This window comes from Anas platyrhynchos, chromosome 3, assembly GCF_047663525.1.
Source record: "Anas platyrhynchos isolate ZD024472 breed Pekin duck chromosome 3, IASCAAS_PekinDuck_T2T, whole genome shotgun sequence".
Classification (NCBI taxonomy): Eukaryota; Metazoa; Chordata; class Aves; order Anseriformes; family Anatidae; genus Anas; species Anas platyrhynchos.
The window spans coordinates 95,999,436-96,022,036 of NC_092589.1; the positions used below are offsets into that span (position 1 = coordinate 95,999,436).

The window sequence follows — 22,601 nt, forward strand, 5'->3', positions numbered from 1 at the left end:
CAATCTGCACTGAGTATTTTTTCTAGCTGTCATTCAGTTTCAGCCGTTAGCAGATTTTTAGAATAAGAACATTTTACACTAAACATAATCAAACATTCAAAATGTCACTTACTCAGGTAAATATGTCAGCAAATTTTCTCTAAGTTCCAGTGAAGCCAGGTTATAAAGACTGAAAAATAAAATAAAAAACATATTTTAATGCAGTCCTTTTTCTATTCTGCGCTTTCAGAAGAAAAAAAAAAAACAAAACAGTGTTTACATAGTTTAAAACAAAAATCTGCTGTGAGCTGTTTGGTTTTTAACTCGATCAGACCATCATGTGAAGCGAAGCATACCAAGAGGGGAAGTCTTTGCTTGTTTTTCTGCGACACTTCAAAATACTAGAGCTAGAAAGTAAACAGACAAAACACAATTTTCCACTTGTTAAAAGGTCGGTAGTTGCAAATTACTAAACGGAGCATATTCATGCCACGAATTTACGTCTTTGCTTCCAGAATCTGTCACGGGCTACAGAAGTTGGAGGGCATCAGGTAAACTCATCACTGCTCTAACTACAGTACGCTCATTAACGTAAGTGACATTATGCTCCTAAGCGGCTCACTACTCCACATCCCAGGCTTTTACTAACATCACCATAGCAACATTCAGATTTTTCAGGGTTTTATTTATGACTAAATGGAACACAAGGAGTCAGACATTATCCCAACACTATAATCTGCTCTAATCCTTCAGCGTCCTAGGGAAAAAGACAAATCAGAGATGGGGACTACAAATAAGCAGTTCCCTACAACAGAATATGTTCTGCCTTGGTCTGCAGGGAAGCGGGGCAATGTCTCGTGCCTTAAATGATATCTAGATGAAAATAAAAACAATTCCACCAAATTTGAAACACCTGTTAAATTCAAAGCCAACGTGTTTTTGTTTGTACACCTCAGGAAAACAAAAACATGCATTAAGGCCACATAAAATTGGAATTTTGTTTCCACTTCAAACAATACCAACATACTGAATCACTCAATCACTAGTTAGCTCCAGCAGAAAAGCAGCTGATACCCTGAATAAAACCGAAGAAAAGCCTTCATTTTGTGACTCCAGTGCAGCTATATAAGCAGGGAAGGCAACATAATCGATGTAATGAGTTATGAGAAGGGAGAGAAGATTTTTCACAAATTGAATTTGGATGGTGTCTGGAAAAAAAAAAAAACACACCTTACTTCAAGCACCAATTTTCCACTGCATTCAGAGAACACTGAACGAAATCACAAAGGAGTTTTGATTACATCCCGAACAGCCCTCCCCGGCTTTTCAAATGAGCAAATTTTACCCGAAGGGCTCTTTGTTCCTCCAGAAGAAAAACAGTTAAAACACGCCATATGGGTGAAGACATTTAAGTAGAAGCTTATCACAAAATCAATTAAAAGTGAGAGTAACTCAACTACTGCCATTCAAACTCATTTGACAGAAACTGGGTAGCAAAGAAGACATCTTTCCAGTGACATGAGATAGGGCTCTCACGTAAAAATGTTAACATTATAAAACACGAGGGAGGATGGGACACATACCTGACATCCTCACATAAACCAGATTAGTGGAGGGGGAGAGGGAAGCAGCGAAGGAGAACCATTTTTCTCCAGAGGTTTCATACAGCAGGTCTGCTCTTACTCTGACCACCACCTCCAGATTTCCACAACGATTTGCTTTACTGGTTTCCTTTCCAGAAATCTATTCCAATAGATTCCAATTCCTTCAGATTCTGCTCTCAATTCAAGCTTGTATGAGGTCAGCCCCATGAACCACTTTTATCAAGAGAATACAAGAAGGATGCACACACCACCAAGCTGCAAGGAATCTCGTGTTTACAAAGCATCCTTCATCTACTTATCTCCCTCCCCATCACGCTGAAGTGTCGATGAGTAAAATGGTGCAATCTCTTAATTTCTCTTCTTACATCAGACACCACTTCAGCTGTGGTTAAACAGAAATCTTTGTCAGCAAAACCACGCTCAACAGCGAGAACCTGGGAGCCACCTCCTCAGCCTGCAGTCTCACTGTATCATTAAACTGGGACAGGGCAGTGAATCGGCTCAGGCAATTGATCCTCCTTAAAAATAACCCAGCAAAAAAGAATAATACAGATCCCTAATCCAACGTACTATAAATCCCCTTAAACACCTGGGCCAGTACAGCTGCCAGAAAGGTGCAAGGAGGGCATCTGTGCTGCCTCAGCCAGCAGGACCGTGGTAGGCCCTGGGCAGCTGTGGCCCTGCAGATCCCTGGATTTGCCCCCAGCTGCTGATCGTGTGCTTTACGGAGACTGTGGCTGACCACAGGCCCACGTTAGACTTCTTAGGTGAGTCCACTACCTGTAGGATTATTTCTTCGTGCCCAGTGACACAGCTTTCTAGATGAGAACTTCTTTATTCTACAGCTGCTCTTACTCCGAGTGTGCTTACAATTACAACTTCACCCTGGAACAAAATAAAGACACTTCCCTCCACCCCTTTAATCTATCCTTTGTACTCCTTCCAGGTTCTCCAGCCCAGTCCAAACACAATATAAGCAGCCCCCAATAGGCACAATGAAGTCATGTAAAATAGAGACTAAGGCTACAAAGTTCACATCAGCAAAGCTGTTCCATTAGACTGAAGTATTATGATTAAGGTGGGATCCTTCCAAAACAAGAGGCCAGCAAATATGAGGAAACTCATTAGCCTTAAATTTCTGCAAGTTATAGGATCGGCTCCCAGCAAGCCTATATTGCAATTTAAAAATTGCATGGGAAAACATGTAGAGTATAAAATAGCAGGCAAAAATGGACAAGGCGTGCTGATGTACCAGAGCACCGATCTGACACGTTCCAGAGCAGAGATCGAGCTCTTCCTTATACTTACCAAGGGCTTCTTAGTGCATTCTATGTTCACTAACATTTTCTCCCTGTTAAGTTATGTAAACAGACAGGATTTTTAGCCATTTGCTGTTGTTCAAATACGTTTTCTGATGAAATAACACTTTATCTTTGGAAAGTGTAATTTTTCCTCTTCTCAGGTACAAACAGATTTTTCACAGTATACCAAATGATTTTTTTTTTGTCTTTTCCCTCTGCCATTAATTTTGTGGATGCATTGTTAATAGAGTCTTTCTGGAGATTTTCAAAGGAACTAAAAGAAGCCATACCTTAACAATTTCAGAATCTTTCCCTATTCCTCATTTTAATCTAGGAGAGAAATAGCAGTCACTGTGTTGTTTTTTTTGTTGTGATCTGTAAAACACAAAGGCGATGCAGCCTGCTAGGGCAGGAGACGCAGTTCTGGCAGCAGCTGCTCACCAACCGCATTTAGAAATACAAACACGCTGGAGAGCATTGCAGACTGCTCTAGAACAAAGCGACAAACAGTCCTCTCCCCCTGCAAAATCAGAAAATGTACAAACAAAATGTCATCTGCACTCTAAAGGGGAGGAGGGAAAGGGAGTGCTTTTCCAAGGCTACTATTGTAAGAAGCTCCGAAACTTGTAAAAGCATTAATATTGTAATCATTCTCACCACAAAAGCTACCACACACACGGAGTGCTGAGCATGTGTGTGAAATTACTGAGCACAAGGCAACAGCAAACCCAGCCAGAGGATCCAGTAATTGAAATAATTACCAAGTTTTCCATTTTAGCATTCCAGACGATTACGGGTTTAAGGGTGGAACCAAGCAGAATCTGAAAGTATGACATGGCTAAAAATGCCTTTTTCAGTACAAACCAGGGAAGTTTTTTCAGTGCTGGACTTAAAGTAACTTTAGGTACTGGTGCTCATCACGAGAGATAGATGAAAAGAAGAAACGTGAAAGCAATAATTGAGGACAAAACTACAAGGAAAAAAGTAGTCTGTAAATGCTGGAAACATCTTTCCTGAGCACACCTGCCAGAATTTAGGAGAGAAACTCACAGCCTAACATGTCCCACAGAAAAGGATACACCTAGGGAACTCTGCAAATACTCCTTTATGTCAACGACAGCATCCCTTCCAAAATAAAGAGAACAGTAGAATGAGCCACTAACAGTGGAATTAAAGCACGGTTTTGTTCTTCCAAAGCAAGGCTATTTTTCTTTGGATTAATTAAAAAAAAAAAAAAAAGCCTCAGTAGCAACATAGCCTACAAAACAACCGTTTCAAAAGCAGATAGATGACTGTGGACAACAGCAACGCACTGCAGTAAGCAAAATACTATCAACTGCAGTTACAAAAGAAAAAATAGAAAAAAGACAGACACATTCCCTAGTTACCTTGGATGAAATCACAACTTTTTCAGTGTATCCCATATGTTAAGCATACTCTGTATTGTAAAGTTATAAAAGACAAAGCCGAGAAGAGTTATGCTGGTGCTTTAACACCATAGACAGCCGTGTCGTTCTCCTACTTAAGACACCAGAAAGTCAGCCTCAGGAGAACATTATCTGCCCCAATTTATCTCACCCCTCACCACAACAGGACCAGAAGCACTCAAGCCCTTGGGTACACCGGCAAAGGCTTCTGAGGAAATAAAAGGGAAGCATGGTGACACACAGTATTTTCTTGTTAAAAAGAAGTGGGAAAAAGAAAGGTGGAAAAAGCTGTGAGAAAATTAAAATGAAGGATAAAAGGACTAATATGAAAGCTAATGCTCTTAATAAAAAAACTGAACAAGTGCAGTCTCATTTCATTAATAGAAGCCTCAAGTATTTCTTTCAGTCCTATGTGAGGAGCATGACACAGTTGAGCATATGGGAAAAGTCAGACATTGGGAAATAATGGAGCAAAATCTCATGAGATGAAGATATAAAGGACGTGCAGAAATGCAAGGCCCCATTTGCACCTCTCCAACAGGCTTTAGCTCATTATTGGAATGCAAAATCCTCAGAGCAGTTTTGGTAATAGCAATCTATAAAGAACGACCTTTACCTCACATTTCCAGGATTGAGAAGAGAAGGAAAAGACAGGCGAGTTGGCATGGTCCCTGCATTTATATGGAACAAAGGCAAGTCCCACACAGTAAGGATGGTTCTGGGCACAGAAAGAGTCACCAAAGGGCCAACCATAAGCAAGGTCCATTATGCTGACAGGAAAAGGAGAAGGAGAGCTCCGGAAGATGCTTTGAGCTCTGTTATCTTTAATAAACTCTGTAGCATAGCAGTAAGAGGAATGGTTTTATTATAGACTTTGGAAATAGTGCGATTTCAGAACTCATCTGTTGCATTACTCAAGGCATTCAGAAAGAGTTGGGAGAAGGAGCAGATGAAGAAACTATGAATTTCTACTCTGAAAGCAGTAGTGCCATGCAGGTGGCTATTTCAGCTGGGCCCCTGTCCCAGGTCACTCCCTGAAGATGTCTCCTTCTGTCACCCCCTCTTCATAGAAGGGCTGCAGAAGAAGCCTGGCAAGACCAGTCTCCAAACTCCTGCACCTAAATTATTCACTGAAACTCAGGGGGTTTCTTGAGTTTAAGGACATTTCCAACGCAGGAGAACCAATATTAGCTCTGTAGGGAATTCTTACGCCTCTCAAATTCCCAAAGGTTCCACTAACATGTAACCATGCAGCTTGTGGTCCATACTCTCCCAGTCCATGTTTTACCCCCCTTTTTTAGAAAGATAAACACTAGATACTTATTTTCCTTCCAGCTACTGCTTAATACTGACATAATTAGACAAAGCTATCATGAAAAAAACTTAAAATTTATATCCATTATATGATAACCTACAAATAGTAGAGAACTGCAGCTAGCTTCCTTTCTAGCTTAAGCTTAAAGTTGTGTTGGTTTTTTTTCCTCCAAATGTCAGTTTAACCATTCTCCTGCCTCCTTGTTTGGTTCCCCTTCAGTTACAGAAACCTGTTGTACAGTGTGAACGACGAAGAATTTTTGCAAGACCAATCCAAGAGAATTTAAACAGAGACCTTAGGCCCACATCATGCAATAAGGGAGAGTGCTTTTTGCAAAGTCTTAGTTCCTGAATCCTACAAACTCTTAGGTGAGCCTGAAACTACAGCACAAATTCATTTCCTAAATGAGGGCACTTACCCACTCAAAATATACTATCTTCACACACGTGAGGTCGAACTGTTTTACCTCTGAATATAAGGGCTGTATTAAAAATAACTGCAAAGCAAGGTAGCTAGCTTCAGTTTTGATGAAGCTGTTGTTACATCTCCTCCTCAGCAGGCCTGAAGACCACTCTTCCAAAAGTCACCTTTGAGACCATTTATGCCCCCCCTCTAAAGGCAAACCAACCTGAAGCAACTTGCATCTAAGCTAAACAATATCTTTTCCTCTCAAGTTTACATGTATAATATACAAGGGAAAGGCACGTGAAGTTGGTTTTTGTTTCCCCCTCATGAAGGGTAAACTTATGAAGGGCTGTCAGGGCTTCCCTGGAGAACCCATCTAGAGTAGGCTCAAAAGAAAGCCAAGTTGATAATTTTGTCTTCCTGGACTTAAACAGGAAAGACATTAAAGGCAGAGGAAGAGCACTTGAATCATTAGTTCCTTGCATCAAACTGTTGATACAATTAATTGGCTTGTAAAAGAGCTACAGGTCTGCCACAAGGGAAAAAAGAAAGATAGAAAAATATCAGTATCTTATCAGCCACTCACCGGAGGAAAGACTAAACAGACAATTCAGTACAAGCCACATCCAAATTATAAAAAAGGAGCAGAGTAGTACAGCTTATGACCAAGAAGCTCCTTAGATCTGTAGCAGAGGTAGTCTAAGCTGCTAACTAGGAATAGTTTTCTATGTAAGCTTATTTTCTAAGATGCTGTATTCAATTCTCTCTCTCACACACAGAGCAGCGAGCATGGTCCAAAAGACAGACAGGGAAACTGAACTCAGTATGACCTTCAAAAGGGATCATTAAGAGATAAGAGAGATTTATAATTACAGCACAGTCTGCTCACTTTTGAATGCTTTCTTCAATTTGCTTATCAAGATTACTGAAACAATTTGGGGAAGCTAAGCCAATTCACTATTACAACAAGATTTTCAAAATCTCTTCCATTCTACTCATGTAACATACATTTCCCACTCCTTAACCAAAATTACGTATTATTATTTTATTTACAAAAAATAATTGCTAAATATATGTTAAGGGCTTCTTCCTTGTACAGCATACAAGATGTAACTTCTCTTCTTTAAAGGCCAGATGGTACCGCACTCACTATTTCATTGTTCCTGAAATAAACTTTCGAGTTCCTTAACGTTGAGTTTTGCCATTTAGCACACAGCTGTGATTAGCACCAAACACTCCTCCTACTCAAACTGTAAATATTCCTTGTCATGCTAAATTCAGAGTGCGAACTTCTAATCCTATATATAGTCAGCCTAGTCAGGCCAACTACAAATAGTTCTTCTATGTGTTTGCAAGGTAAGCCTCCCAACTTTTGTTATCATGTAAGGCCATATTATGCTAAACCTGAATGCTGTCTTGCTCCAGACGACTTCCAGAGCTTTTCCCCCTCTGTGCAATGCTGCCAGATGCACAGTCTACACTCGTGACGTTCTAGCATACACTAAGCAAAATACAGCCAAAGACTGGCCCAGGAATCCATTAGCAAAATAAGCACACCATTCTGATCTGCTCCTGGACCATCTGCATCTGATACTTAAGATATTGCCCCTGCCTTTGAAGACTTTTTATTCTCCAGCTATTCCTATTCAGATCAACATTAAAGATTCTGAATTCAGAAAGTTGCTGAAAACTTCCAAACATCTAGAATTAAAAACATAGATATTAAAAGGTCACGCTCAGCAACTTTGTTTCCCTAACACAAAATCTCTGGATACTCGTGGTTCTGTGACTCTTGAAAAGCACACCTCTAACACAACAATACTCCTAAGCGCCCTAACATTTGTTCTGCTCTTTGCATTATGTTCGTTTGCATTATGAAATGCATATGCTAGCTGCAGACATTAAGAGGAAAATTTGTCTGCTTACCTGGTAATTCCCTCTCAGTAGTAAGGCCCACAGATCCACTCAGCCCGCTTGCAAGCTTGGGGGTAAACCAGACTCATCAGTCATTGGCATCCATCAGAAGAATATCCCTCCCGTCTAAAGGAACTCTCACCTCCCCATTTTAAAGGTTTCTAAAGCCAACATGAAGCTGTGATATATGTTCATCTATGCTCCTCTACTTTCTTGCATCACAGTGCAGTTCTCTAAAGAAAAGGTTGCAAATCGTGGGGATGCTACCAATCATGTCTGCCTTTTTCAGACATGGGCAAGACAGCTGAAAAAAATGGTGAAAGCTAAAGATTGGATAAGAGAGAGATGTTTTGTATGCTGATGGGCAGCAGGCCTTAAATCACAATTTAAGCACAGCATGAATCTCTAAGTTCCCAAATCTTTGCTGGTAAAATGCCAACATCACTCTGTAGGGTGGAGGGAACTAACCCCAAAGCCAACACGTAAGGACAGAATGTGCTCGGGACGGACGTGCACCTGATTATTCGCATCACTGTGAGGCATGCCCCAGGAAGGTTTACAGGCAGGTACGAAGAAACACCCTGAGTTTTGAATTTCAGGAAAAAGTTATGCCCTGTGTTCTGGATGTTAAGTAAGGAGCTATTGAAGAAAAACCCTGGAAGCAAATGGAAATTGCTAAATGCTACCCGTGGTGGGAGGAACAGACTACACCTGCTTGTCGGACAGCTCTGCATTCACAGTCCTGGTGCTGCAGAATAGGCAGGGAAATTAGACTTGCTTCATTAGGCTGAGAAACACTGAAAAAGACACTCCCACTAACAGCTCAAATTGTATAACCTGTTTCTCTGAATGGTTCAACTAGATAACAGCACAACTCCTATTCCTTCTCAACTAATTATTAGCTTAATGCATTAGCATTCACTGTTTTACTCCACACCATGAGTTAAAAAGACCACAGAGAAACACTCAAAAAATAGCATTGCTAATATTAAAATATCTAGTGCATTACCAAGTCCCAAAGCAGAGCACAGCAAAAAGATCTGTGACACACTAAAACTACAGACGAGGAAAGGGCTTAAAAAAAGAAGTGTTTTTATCTGACAAGGGAAAACTTGTAGCACGTGTACCAGCACTGGATATGCAGATTGATTTGGTCACACAGAAGAAGACGAGCTGATGTGCACTGAGTATGGCTGTGTACAAGCAAGAAGACAAAAGGGAATAGAAAGGCATTGCCTATCTTCTTCACACGCCCACCTGGGAGCCTCACATACACTCCACTTTGGCAACACGAAGGAAAAGAAACATTCAAAAGGACTACGCAGAAGAATTCTTAAAGGCACAATAAAAATATAAACAGCAACTTTACATATCAAAAGCTTGAATGAATTAAGATACTCGCCTGAGACAGTGAAGCTGATCATTGGTATTCATTTTATACATCAGAGCATGGGAAAACTGGAGAGAATATCTGGAAGACTCACGTCCACAAAATGCTTCCCATGAGTGAAATAGAAGAGTATTACCTAATGTCAGGTAGGTAACTTCTGAACTAACATCTCAAGTGCTGCCGTTCGAAAAAAATGAGCTGTTACTTTTGCTGCTTTCCCCATATAATGCAGGAGGGTAAATCTGTGGTGCCACAACGTTTGAAGTAGGTAGTGTATATATACATATATATATATATATATATACATATATATATATACACACTAAGTGCATAATGATTGCTATAGTATTCTAAGGTGAATTAGAGATCTCACTGGCTGTATTAGGCAGTTTCCCAGACAAGATTCTAGGACTGTAATAATTCAGCATGTTTTTTTCCCTACATTTTCACATACTCTAGTGGCCAGAAGACCAGTAGCAAGCACATGGATGTCACATTTTTCCCCAAAATAAATACAGCTGTAGCAGAGTAACTCACCAAGTTATGTACTTGCTTGCTCACTATTTGACCATCTCATACAAAGCACATAGGCCCAGTGTACTCCATCAAATAATACCATGGATCATTATCCAAAGCACACGGGAACTCCAGTAAGGCATTTACAAACATTCCAGCACCTGGAAGAGCCTTTTTTGGTCTCTTCAGCCACAGAGACAATTAGCATTATCTTCTTCCTAATACCTAGCATTTTGGGGGTCCCAAAAAGTGCAGAAGAAAGAAAACAGAGAAGGGAACAAAAAACACGAGTATACGACATTTGGAGAATCCACTGAGTATTTCACTGCCTTTATCAAACATAAGGCAATCAATGGGACAAACAAATTCACTTAAATTATAATTTCACACTTAAAAGATGAAGCTTGTGTGTAAAGGAAAGCTGCACCTGTTGGAAGCTAGATGGAAAAATAATAATTTATTATTTATAGATGTAGAAGTATTCAAAAACGTTGATAACATTCACTCTCAGTGGTAAATGTCATGTAAGGACTTTGTGCTGCAGTCCTACTTAGCTATAAACAAGACTTCTCAATCACTTCCAGCTATAATTAGAATACCTTTCTCTTCATCACTGATGGCTGAAATTCTGTAGTCTAAAGGAGAGAACAGACAGAAAAAGAGCCCTACACTTTTGTTACTGGTCAACACATGAGATGTATTTAAAAAAAAAAGTCATTGGGTAGGATTTAGGTCAGTTCAATGTATTCCAATGCAGATCAACATTCCCCAATAGAGTTCAGGAATGGTTACATTTCTGTGGGATCTGTCATTAGTTCCCTTCCTGTTATGTTAATATTCTTCTGTTTTGGAAATGCCAAAGCTTACTTTCAAACTGCCATATTCCTATCTATTGCGAATACCTGATGAGCCAAAGAGAACAGCCCAACACACTTCTGTCTTTAAGCATAAACCTGATTAGCAGAAATATCTGCTAAAAAGAAAAAAAAACATGTGGGTTTGTATAAATAAAATATGCATATTCTTAGAAAGCTATGCTGGGTGTATTTTTCAGATCAAAGCAGGCCTATCAGATCTGAATAAAAGTCTAGCCCTCCAGGAAAATTTACCAGGAACACCAAAACAAGCATGATTCTTCCTGAAGCAAGTGAAGATTCCTGTTTTTTCGCTTCAATATTGGGAATTGCAGAATACAGCAGCATAACCCTCAAAACCTGTATGCAACAGCTCACATAAGGTTGAAATAGTTTCACATCATCTCCTTGGACTACCTAGGATCAAAATTCGGAAGACTATTACATTTATTCTTGCCTAGCTGAACTGAACGTAACTGACATCGCTGCAAATGCCTGGTATCCCCATATAAACCAAAACTGTTTCTATTCATTTGCTCCAAAATAGAGGCACCATGAGCCACATGATCAAATGACAGGCAGGGTAAGCAAGGAGGTCGAGTCACAGTAGGCAGTGACCAGACAGGGAACCTTCCTCCAGCTGTTATTTGCAAAGCAGCAGTCCCCCTTATACTTTGGGAATTGTTTCAGCTTGTCATGTTTCTTGTATTCATTTTCAAAACCAGGCAGGATGCGGAATTTTATCCCTAGGTTTTCAGTAACTGAGAAGTCCGAACAAGCCTGTTCTTAGCTGCCAGTGCTGTGAAAAGCTGCAAGAAAAGTTTCGTGAACTTTTTATAGAAACGAAAGAATGTCACAAAAGCCCCAGCCCGTGCAATTTTTAGTAAGACTTTGCCGTAGTCAGTGGGCACACATTAGCTGTACCTGTTAGTGCTTGTGGAAGGTTTCAAAAGGTATTTTCTACTTCTGTTGGGCCTGGTGCCAGCTGACAGCTTTCATACACACGGGAAGTGGCTAAAGCAGTACTGGTCTGGACTTGACTACATTGCAGGAGCTCTTAATAAGATCCCTTCTGGAGGAGTCCTCTATTTAGAAACAGTTGGCTTTTAATGATTGTTAGGGACTATGTTGGCTCTCCAAAGAATCCACATTAAAAATACTCCACTTTATGAAAGGATGTCCAAGATTAATAGGCCTCTACCATTACACAACTCAACATCCACGCTGGGCACAGTAACCAGAGAGGCAGAACTATCAGGGGCTGCAGGAAATTTCTAATTCTCTAAAATGGTGAGTTTCCCAATAAAGGTAATAAAGTTGAGCTAAAGCACAGATCTCTTAAGTTCAGTGAAAACTACTTCTGAAGCTGGAATAGCGAGCAAAACTCTTCAGCCTGGAAAAAAAAATAATAAGAAAAAAAAAAAAGAAAAAAGCACCTGGGGATATAATAGAAATCTACAAAGTCAATGGCAGATCAAGAGGCACAGGGATCAACTGTTCACTGTCTCTTCCAATACTAGCAAAAAAAGCAGTCAGACAGGTGGAGTCAGGCCCAAAAACAAACAAACAAAAGAAAACCAATGCAATGGGTAATAAACTTTTGCAGCTATTTGCCAGGGGCGAATACTAAAGATGTCTCCATAAACTCAACGAGAAACTGGACTAGTAAGTGGAAGAGGGATTCGTTATTGCTGCCATTAGACAAACCACAACCCAAAACTCAGGAAATCCCCTGAACCAGAGGATGGTAAGAGCAGTAATCAAACACACACTTCTTAATCCTCGCTAGGCATCTGCTTAGTACAACTGGAGAAGAAAGTTAGATGGGCCCTTAAACTGAATGAGCAAAGCCACTCTCACCTGTTTAATTGAGACACGGAAATGCCTTTTCTCCTTGAAATCAGAAGAGCTACCCTTGCCTCCACTAAGAGAGAAGACATTCCTGTTTGCAAGCGTGGATGTTTATTACAATCAAAATGAGACAGACATAAAGTACACTTTACTTTTCATGTGCTCCACTTTGGAATTCTGTCCCTGCAATCATGCTCTGCTTTCCAGAGCTAACAAACATCTCAAAAGCTTATCAAATTTCACCTTAAGAGCTGTTTTCTGAGTTTCCATCTCAACAGTTCCCGCTGGAGTTTTTTCAGAAGCAGACTGCTGCTATGATTAGGAACCTTCTAATTTCCAGCCTGATCATGGCCAGCTTTTACCCGTTTGTTCTTGTGCCAGCACTGTCTGGTTTTGAGCTAAGCAGCAAGCTGGCTGACATGTTTACAATAATGGATCAATGGCCTTTATCACAGCAAAGGAAAGTAAAAGGTCAGTTCTGCATCATAAGACACCTATTTAATTCTGCATTTAAAAATCCAAGTTACTCCAAATCCCTGAGAACAGAGCATAAGCATAAACATACATGATTCAGGTTCTGCGGTAGCCTGCTAAAGGTAAGTGAAAATGCAAAGTGATTTTTTTAAACAGATCAATATGAAGAAAACAAACAAACAAACAAACCTGTAAATAATCGTATAGGTAATCATATTATTTACAGTTATACAAGTCACTTATACAGTATGTATAACAAGACAGAAAAATAAAGATATCAATAAAGTTTAAAACAAACAAACAAACAAACAAACTTACTTCCCAATGTTTTCAGGTAGTGCTTGCAGAGAGATGTCATTTACTGAAAGACATGTTAGATTCTGTAATTCAGGAAAGCTCTCAGGCAACCTATGGAGATATTAATTCAAGTCAAGGACTTCCAGTGTAAGTATTCACATTAATATAATACACAGAAAAAAAAAAAGAGATTGTGTAGCAGAAAACTAGAGCCTATTTAGCCAATGTACACAGAGAGGGGAGGAATGCCTAGACTCCCAAAAATTCTAGGGATCATAGTAAACTAACTAAATAAAAACATAGCTGACAAACTTCAAAGTTTCCTCTGTGTCAAAGTGCAGGTAATATCTCTGTCTCCTGACTCCTCTCCTCCCTGTCTCCAATTTACAGCTCCAAAAAGCCATATGACTTGAGAACATACACGGCATTTTAATAAATTGAAAATTAAATAGAAAAAAAACAACTATTGGTATTATCCTGCATCACCCATATGGTAAAATAATCAAGCAAATTAGTTTCATGCAGTACGTTTGGTTGCGTACATGCTCAGAGCAGGGCCATTTTGTGTTAGCCACTAGGCTGCTCTTCAGCTGCTGCGTTTTGAAGAAACAGTCTGTTCGCTATCAGGACAATGTTCCGTTGTTACAGCCCTCCACATGCACTGCTTCACAACACAACAGCACGTAATCCCTCTCCTCTTTCACTCTAAAATGCAAGCATATGCAAAGTGCTCCCCAAGTCTTCTGCATGATCCTCAGAGCCTGCAACCTAAGCTCAGGCCATAGCACTCGGTCTGGTTCCTGCTCCCCACGTCCCCCAGCTCCAGGTACGTGGTGCAACCTGCAGACCTCTAACAGGAGATGTGGTGTGCAGGCAAACAGCTGCATGTGATGGGGAAAGGGAAGCAGACAAATGACAGTAGGGGGACTTCTCACGTGCTCAACTCCATACTGCCTTGTTACTTTCTGTACATTACTAACAGAACCCACTTGCGTTCTCTACAATGTGACCTATACACCCCCGTAACTGTACAATAGTAGCAACATGCTTGGAAGCAGCAGTTTCACCATTTAGGCTCTTATACTCTTAAGACTTGAGTTAAACAATCTGATTATCTGTAGCATTGTGTATATCTATTGTGGTCTTCTGGTCTAACCTACAAAAAATGGGCCTCCTTTTTATTAATGCAAGCTCCAAATCATCTGAAAGCAGCTGAAAAGCACCCACTTTTAATACTGCAGATTCATTCACCAGCCATTAAATTTGACAATGAGGCAACATACTGTATTAGTGGAAGGGCATTGATTGGGAAGACCTCTGACTGGCTGTTAAGCTCAGTGAAAATAAGAGCAAGAATCAATAGATAAAAAAAAAAAAAAAAAAAAAAAAAAAAGTTCCAGCATATCACACATAAAAGGAAATGACTGCTAGGCTTTATCACCCCATCTGGGCTAATTAGTGCCAAGACCTACATGCTGTTACACAGGTAAAACTGAAATTCTGGACCTCTTCATAGGAAGCACCAGGCAACCGTGTGTAAACAGCTTCTGTTATCTCTGTTTTCTAACTTACTAGGTTGCTTGGAGTGATATTTTCCAGGACACACACATACTTTGGAGCCACTCTATCAAGAATTTTTAAAGTTCTCCTGCAACCACCAACAAAGAATTATGAGATCTATTTCAACCCCATTAAAAAGCCTGTCAATTCTTTTGTTAATTCCTCTCAGCTGTAGTTATGCCTTACAGATGCTGTCGAAGGAGATCCATCGGTTCGGCCTCAGGCCTTATTCAGTGCACAAAATGGAGAACAACAACAGCTAACATGCTGCTACTTATTTTTTTTTTTTATTTCAATACCATGAGATGCGGCTCTGTGCTTTATGTACAGCACACTCATCTCCGGGAAAAGGCTGCCCAGTGACCCTCATCACTTTAATATCTAAACACCAGTTCAGCTTCAGTTTGCTTTACCAGATTTTTGTGGTATTATTATCCTCAGCATATAAATGGGCTACAGAGGCCCAGGGATTAAGATCACAAGTGTCCCTTTAATGCTTAGAGATCCGAATTTCCAGAGAACTTAGCATGCACTATGCGCTATATTCAAAGCGCAGCTCTGAAGAATCTCAGCTGCCTATGTGGGAGAAGCTGTCCTGCGAAACCGCTGCAGCGGCTTAAGATATTACAGACACTCAGCTGTTTGTTACCACTCATGCACTCCAGCCAGCCAGCTAATCATGCAAGTATTCCCAGCCTATCTCAGCGCACAGCAAAGCAAGTCGGTTAATGCCCACTGTGAATACTCCGGCTTATGTGAATTGCTCAGCATCACAAAGGAGCTCTGTGGCACAGCCTGGTTTAGGAAATCGTTCTCCAAACAGTGTTCAAAGGCCTTAGCTGGCAGATCACCTCTTCTACCTCTTCTCTTCCTTGCTATCTCCAGTCTCATTTCACTTTATACATTCCAAATTGTCAGCAAGTGGAACAGAGAAACGTAAACAAAGCTCCTCTCTGTAGATGTGTGTAATCCTCGGGCCCCAGTCCGTCAGAACACAGACCAGGAGCTGCAGTAGCAGCCACCAACGTACGCGGTGCATTTTTGCCACATGTTACTGCATGTCACTGTGTCCCAATTGATGGGAGAGTGATGAAACACTAGTCCAAGCTTTAATCGTTAGAAAAAGCCATTATCTGCAGCGGCTGATCTACACTCTATTCCAAATTGTCAGGCACCTGGGTTTGTGCCAACACATTCATGCTAACCATGGCCTTATCTCTCCCAAGTACGAGCGTGGTTATCCTACGCATTTAAGAAGAGAAATGAAAATGGAGAGAATCAGATTTACATTTTTCCTGGTTGGCTAACAAATTTCATCCCCTCCCAGCACATCGCTTTTTAAATCTGAACTTTTGCTACAATCACTGCCAGAGACAGACACTGTTGGCAAGATTTCATAGAGATGCTAGATCACAATTTTTAAGGGCTTATTTAAAATTGTAATTGTTACAGCAAGATTGTAATTCTGGTATGGCAAGTACTAAGAAGAAGGTGGAAATTACCTAGTCAGTGGATTCCCACTGAAATCTGCTACCTGTAGTGCTTTGCAGAATGAGATGCTTTCTGGTATTTCAGGAATATCTGCGGAAGAAAAAAGGGAAAAAAAAACAAACATCATCAACAACTGTACTGCATCTACACTGAAACTATTGCCTCATTACATTCAGTAACTTGCTACTGCAAGCAGTTATCTTGGTATCTTTCAAGACATTTCAACATGCAAGACTGCTTCATGTCCAAGTACTCAGACTTCAAATGAGAGCAAGAGCAACTAGCAGGGCAGAGCCATTTTGTGCTTTTGCAAATCCCATTTCCCTCTCCTGCTCCACATGCTTTTTACTGAATCTAAACTACTCACCTGTCCTTGGACTGATCTTTATCAGTCTCTGTCCAGAAAAAAAGAAGGAAAAAAAAAGATTCTCCACGTCCTAAGACTGTTCTAAAGAACCAATTAAAGTCTGAATTTCTTGTAATTTGATCAATACACACCCACAATCTGTGCTGGCAGAAAGTACAGGGGAAGGGAAAACAAGGAAGGGAAGAAGAGAACATGCAAGTCTCTTTGCTCATAACACACACACATGGGAACAGAACCAGCCTTTCTCACAATAAAGACAGTTAATTTGAAAATATTATTCAATTTATTCAAACAACAGGTCCCAAGTAAGTGCTAGCATACTACTTCAGATTGCCAGAAACTAATCAGAGATACTTCTTTGTGAAAACAGATGTTTTTTGAGGTATCTTCAATACTACTTGTTTGACTACTGAAGCTAGTCAATGCCATCTTAAAAATAAATGCTGCTCTGGGCCTCTTACTTCCAGCTACATTTCTATCAGTAGCCTGTGAGCCCTCTGTTTAAGACCTTGTTTATTGCCATCGAGATCCAGCAAGAATGGAACAAATACGCTTGGTTTCCTTGTTTAACAACTTAGATTGTTATGATTCATTTGGAAAGGAATTCAACAGAAAAGGCGGTAAATCTTATAATAAAAATGAGTCTTGTGATCAGGTTTTCCTATTTCCATTCTTTCTACGAAGTATTACATCTATTCCCTCTCCCCTTCCTGCAATTCTCACCGCAAATAATACTTCAGGAAATGTCTTCATAGATTTTCCTCGTGTAAGTAGCACCACTGACTACAGCAGCCATCAGTGACCTAAATACGCTGAAAAATATTTGGAAATTAGGTCTCTTCCTACCTAGCTGAGTAGCCCAGAACTGAACGCCAATATATTTCATTCAGCTCTTCTCCCCCTGAGCAGCGTGATGGGAGGCACAGCAGGAGGAAAGTACCTGCCCATCAGGCTCCATCTCCTGCCAGGCCATCTGAGCAAATGTGCTTGTTCTGACTCATTCCAGCTCAGAACTGAATCCCAAACCAGTATGAACATCTCCCAAATCCCCCCATCACCAGGTGTGAATGGTCAACGAAGGGTTAGTGCAAGAACATCTCCTGGGAACCCTCTTCTGTTTCTTAAGTGATTGGGAAGGGCTGGAGGGACAGAGGTGGACAGGCACCATCCAGTGGGTTTCACTGCATCTCAAGCAGTGTAAGAGTCATCCCCTTCTCCCAAAGGAAAAATAAACTATGTCACAAGCCCCAGTGCTCCCTTCATATTCACCAGGCACAGGTCTGAAATTAGCCTAAGCAGCTGGATAAAATTCCTGAAGTTTACAAATAGCTCTGGAGCGGTCTATTCACCAACCCCCAAAACACACTGCGCTTTCAGATGATGGATCCACTGTGAGCATTACTAAATATCAAAACAATTTATGAGCAACAGAGGTGAACATCCACAGTGCAGCACATGGAAGAACAACAAAGCTGCTCTTCCACAACACCAAACCGCAGGGCCAAAGCCACCCAATACTAGGTTTACATGAAGTGGTACACAAGGTATAGTTGGATTTATGAGGTGGTGAAAATATATTCCTTTAAAAACTACACAAACCTAAGGTCTGCCAATGGCACCAGCTCTCCCATACAAGAAAACAGATCATTTTAGAGACAAACTCCTTTCAGAGATGCTTTGTATCTCTCACAGAACTCCTTCGTAACAACTTGGATACCTGAGGGTAAACGGTTGATATTAGAAATCCAGTAACAGCAAGATAAATCATAGCAACATAGAATGGTTTGGGTTGGAGGGGACCTTAAGGACCATCTAATTCCATGCCCCCTGCCATGTGCAGGGACACCTCCCACCAGCCCAGGCTGCCCAAAGCCCCATCCAGCCTGGCCTTGAACACCTCCAGGGATGGGGCATCCACAGCTTCTCTGGGCAGCCTGTGCCAGGGCCTCACCACCCTCTGTGGAAAGAACTTTCTCCTTATATCTAATCTAAACCTACCCTCTCTCAGTTTAAAACCATTCCCCCTTGCCCTATCAGTACACTCCCCAACAGAGTCCCTCCCCAGCTTCCCTGTAGGCCCCCTTTAGGTACCGGCAGGCATCTGTAAGGTCGGCGTGAAACATTAGGTGAGGCCTTTAACGTTAGAAAGGATGGGTAAAACAGAGTCCTCAAATCAGGGTTTAAGAAGAGATTGCCCCTCTATAGTGGTTTACCTCACAAAAAGACAAAACTCTCCTGCCAAAGGGCCATGCAGGAGCCTGCAAAAACGGGCAGAGAGCTGTCGTGCTGTGGCTTTAGACACCTGTACAGGGGACATCAGGCACAGGAGGGACCAAACCTCGTGGTCACTCTTCAAGCTTCTTCATGGGTTTCGCTAATCCGTGCCCAGCCAGAATACATTTCAGTGACACAGTTGGTGAGCAGATTCCTCACCAAGAACTTTGGAAGCAGCCACAAACCTACTTCAGCAGGAGCCACAAGAGCTGCTGAATGCAAAGGGACGCCTGGAACGAGCAGCCTGTGTCAAAGTACCACAAGCACACCCATCTCTGCTGACCTTTCTTCTGAGTCAAAAGCTCACACTTTGTCCTTTGTCACACTTTTCCTTACCATAGGAAAGGACTAAACAGCTATGAATATTGACTTCTAAATAACCGTAAGGAGAGAAAAAAAAAAAGAAAAAGAAACCCACATTAAGATTGCCAGATTAAATGATGAGTGTGTGATAAATTCTGTGATAAAGTGATAAACTGTTGCAACACATGAAATACTTAAAACTATTTGCATGCCACTAATACTCCAGAAAGTAAAAGCACTGAAGTCGTTGCAGGGACAGTGCTCTGTCTGGCAAAGCAGATGGCAAGTAATTTTTTTTTTTTTAAGAATAAATAAATAAATAAAAAGAACAAGAAAAAACAACCACCCACACGTTCATGTAAAAAGTATTCACTTTTAAAAGAGTGCTCTAACAGAACTCAAACAGTACACAGACCTGGAAACTTTCCCCTTCCCTATATGTGACACATGAAATCAAAACAAAATCAAAATTGCACTTAGAGACACAGACAGCAAAGGTTTTATTCATTCCATTCCTCGATGCAAGCACTGTCTGCATAAGACTGAATTTACACTAATGGATTATTGACGACAAAGGTCCTACATACACTCAACAGACATTGGAACCTCTACCTGCATTAGTGAGAAACACCGATACTGAGCCCTGTTTATCAGCACTAAGTACAGAAGTTTGTCATTCATTGTCTATTTATTCTTCCTACCATCCTCCTCTGGATAAAATAGTTGGAAATGAACAGAAAAGCAGCAGCTCACTTCTCCTATTTTTTAGTATCTTTCTCTCTCTTCTTACCCTCTCCCCCTCCCCACATCAAAATTATATTTAACATTAGCCTTAACTAACATCAGCTTTAACTAGTTCAGAGCTGATCTTTGTATTGAACCACAGGAACCCACGTAGTATTTGTCACTGCCTTACGAGTCCTGAAATGGACATTGCTATCTTGAAGTTTCACGGGAGTCTAAATAACTTGTGTCTTTAAACCAAGCCAGTGTCCACAACTTTTATACATGCATTTAAGCATGCAGACACACACCTTTCAGATATAGATGCACACTTGCTGTGTGAATCCTTCTCCTTGATTAAACAAAAAACAAACCAAAAAAAAAGCTAAAATAATCATCTTAATTTGTTTTGAAAAAATATATACACATATACAACATATAAAGCAGAACATAAACTTCAATTTTTGATGATGACACAAAGTTTCTGAAACTAATCAGACTACTGATTTCCTCTACCGATGTGTGGTTTCACTGTCTTACTGTAAATAATTTCTACTGCTATATAATGGGCTACAGGGAAAAAGAATATATATATACACATTCTCAAAACATACTATTTTTGTACCCTCTTTCCTTTACAAGGCTTGGGTATTATCTACAATAACAGTTAAGTATCTGAACTAAGTTAAAATTACTCCAGCATAGGTTACTATTTGCAATAAAGCAGCATGGACACTGTGTGTAGTTTGGATGCATTTGCAAATGACGAAATCTGTTTTGAAAGTAAAGTGTGCTTTCCCAGCATATTTATTCCAGACTATAAAATCATTACATGAGCAAAAGTGTTCAATAAGAAATTGTAATGGATGCAGGAAAAAAAGGGAAATCCCCCACACACACACCAGTAACTTCACTATTTTTTTTCTACTCTGCTTAACCAGACAAAGGACAGACAAAAAATGTGTGCCTTTCTTTGAGCTGAGTTTTGTTTTACTTTTAGTAAGAAAAACACAGTTGAAACATGAAGATTTAAAGAAATTTATCAGGCAAAACACAACCAAGTTATGACACTTCATCATAACTCATGGAAATCATGGGAAGACTACTGTAGCATTGTTTTGAATAAATGACCTCAGAAGAAGAAAGGCAAAGAGCGTTTTAGTATATGACAAAAATTCTGGGGTGGTTATTATAGCAAAGGAGATGATCATCCATAATAGAAGCATTGACATAATCAACTGAAATGCAACACAGGACATTAAAATACATAAAGAAGTCCTTCTGCCTCTTGATGGATTAAGCAGCTTTTGCCATTACTGTTTCCTACTAGATTTTGCTACAGACATTAACACATTAAAAATCTCTGCCAATATTAGCAGCAATAAGGTTGAATGCTGTTCTTGCCACTGCTGGATAACCAACTCAAATCCTACTTAAATATCTAGGATTCTTCTAATACCACATACTGATGAATGCTCCACATTTACAGGATGCCCCAGATGTTCTGGCATACAGATTGTGCAGCATTGCTAATAATAAAGCTATAAACCAAGTATAAGCCCTGTGACGTATGACAATACAAATATACTGGCAGCAAAAAAGTCATGCCAGCAAAGTAGATGAAAAAAAAAAAAATCGAGCTTGGCAGTCGTGTACATAAGAGGGTGTATACATATATACACGCAAACATATTTCTACTCAAGATACCTCTTCAGATATTTATCATTCTTGTTTGCACAAGAACTTGTGGTATCAGGTAATGATCTTTCAAGCCCCATACACGTGACTTAAGAATCAAGTGTGATACTAGAGAATTCTGTGCTGCCTGAATGAGAAAATTATTTCCAAATATCCTTTTGTTTGGTGCTAATTTATACACGTTGAAGATTTTTACAACAGTAACATGCCTCGGTCCCCTTTCCCTCTATTCCCTTCCTCTGACGACTGAGAGGGGGAGGCAGCCTTCATTTTAAACTGATAAAACCTTTCATATGGCACATTTTTACAGCATTTTTCTATAAAATTTAAAAAAATATATACACTTTTCTCTACCTAAAGCCTACATGGCCGGCATTCTTTACATATTGTGCAACAGAGAACATAATTACTGATATCTGGTACCTAGGCCGCAGCCTGGCATGGCGCCCTGCCAGGAGTGCTGCACACTCCCCAGCAAGGGGAACCCCACAGACTGGCCTAGGCTGCCAGAACTGAAGGCTCTCACTACCTTATGTACACTGCATAACACTTAGTGATTGCTAACTCCTTACTGTATTGAGGAGTTTATGCCAAGTTTTTGCCCAGTAAGGCCACTCCAGACTATGAACCAACGTGGCACTATTTCCCCGGGGACAGACATCCAGACCACATCCAACCAGTTTGATACATGGAAGGATTTTCCCCCTGCCTCCTCTTGAGTATGTACTATAGCATTGTATAAAATACATATGTTACATACACACATTAAAGGCCCAGCTAGCCCATTACATCTGCATTTAATGGTGTGTGAGGGATTCAAGAGTCTCGAGGCTCTCCTGACATTTCCAGGGGGTCCTC

General features: G+C 40.4%; 1 protein-coding gene across 1 annotated transcript in view; it reads right to left on the reverse strand.

Moving 5' to 3' along the window:
* The window catches only part of LRRC1 (leucine rich repeat containing 1), a 69,150-nt gene that overhangs the window by 22,414 nt on the left and 24,135 nt on the right, over positions 1-22,601 (reverse strand). The window contains exons 3-5 of the mRNA XM_027455099.3: positions 16,390-16,468; positions 13,349-13,438; positions 113-169 (exon numbers count right to left, since the gene is read on the reverse strand). Coding sequence (XP_027310900.1) covers positions 113-169; positions 13,349-13,438; positions 16,390-16,468 — 226 coding nt within the window. The remainder of the gene's footprint in view (positions 1-112; positions 170-13,348; positions 13,439-16,389; positions 16,469-22,601) is intronic.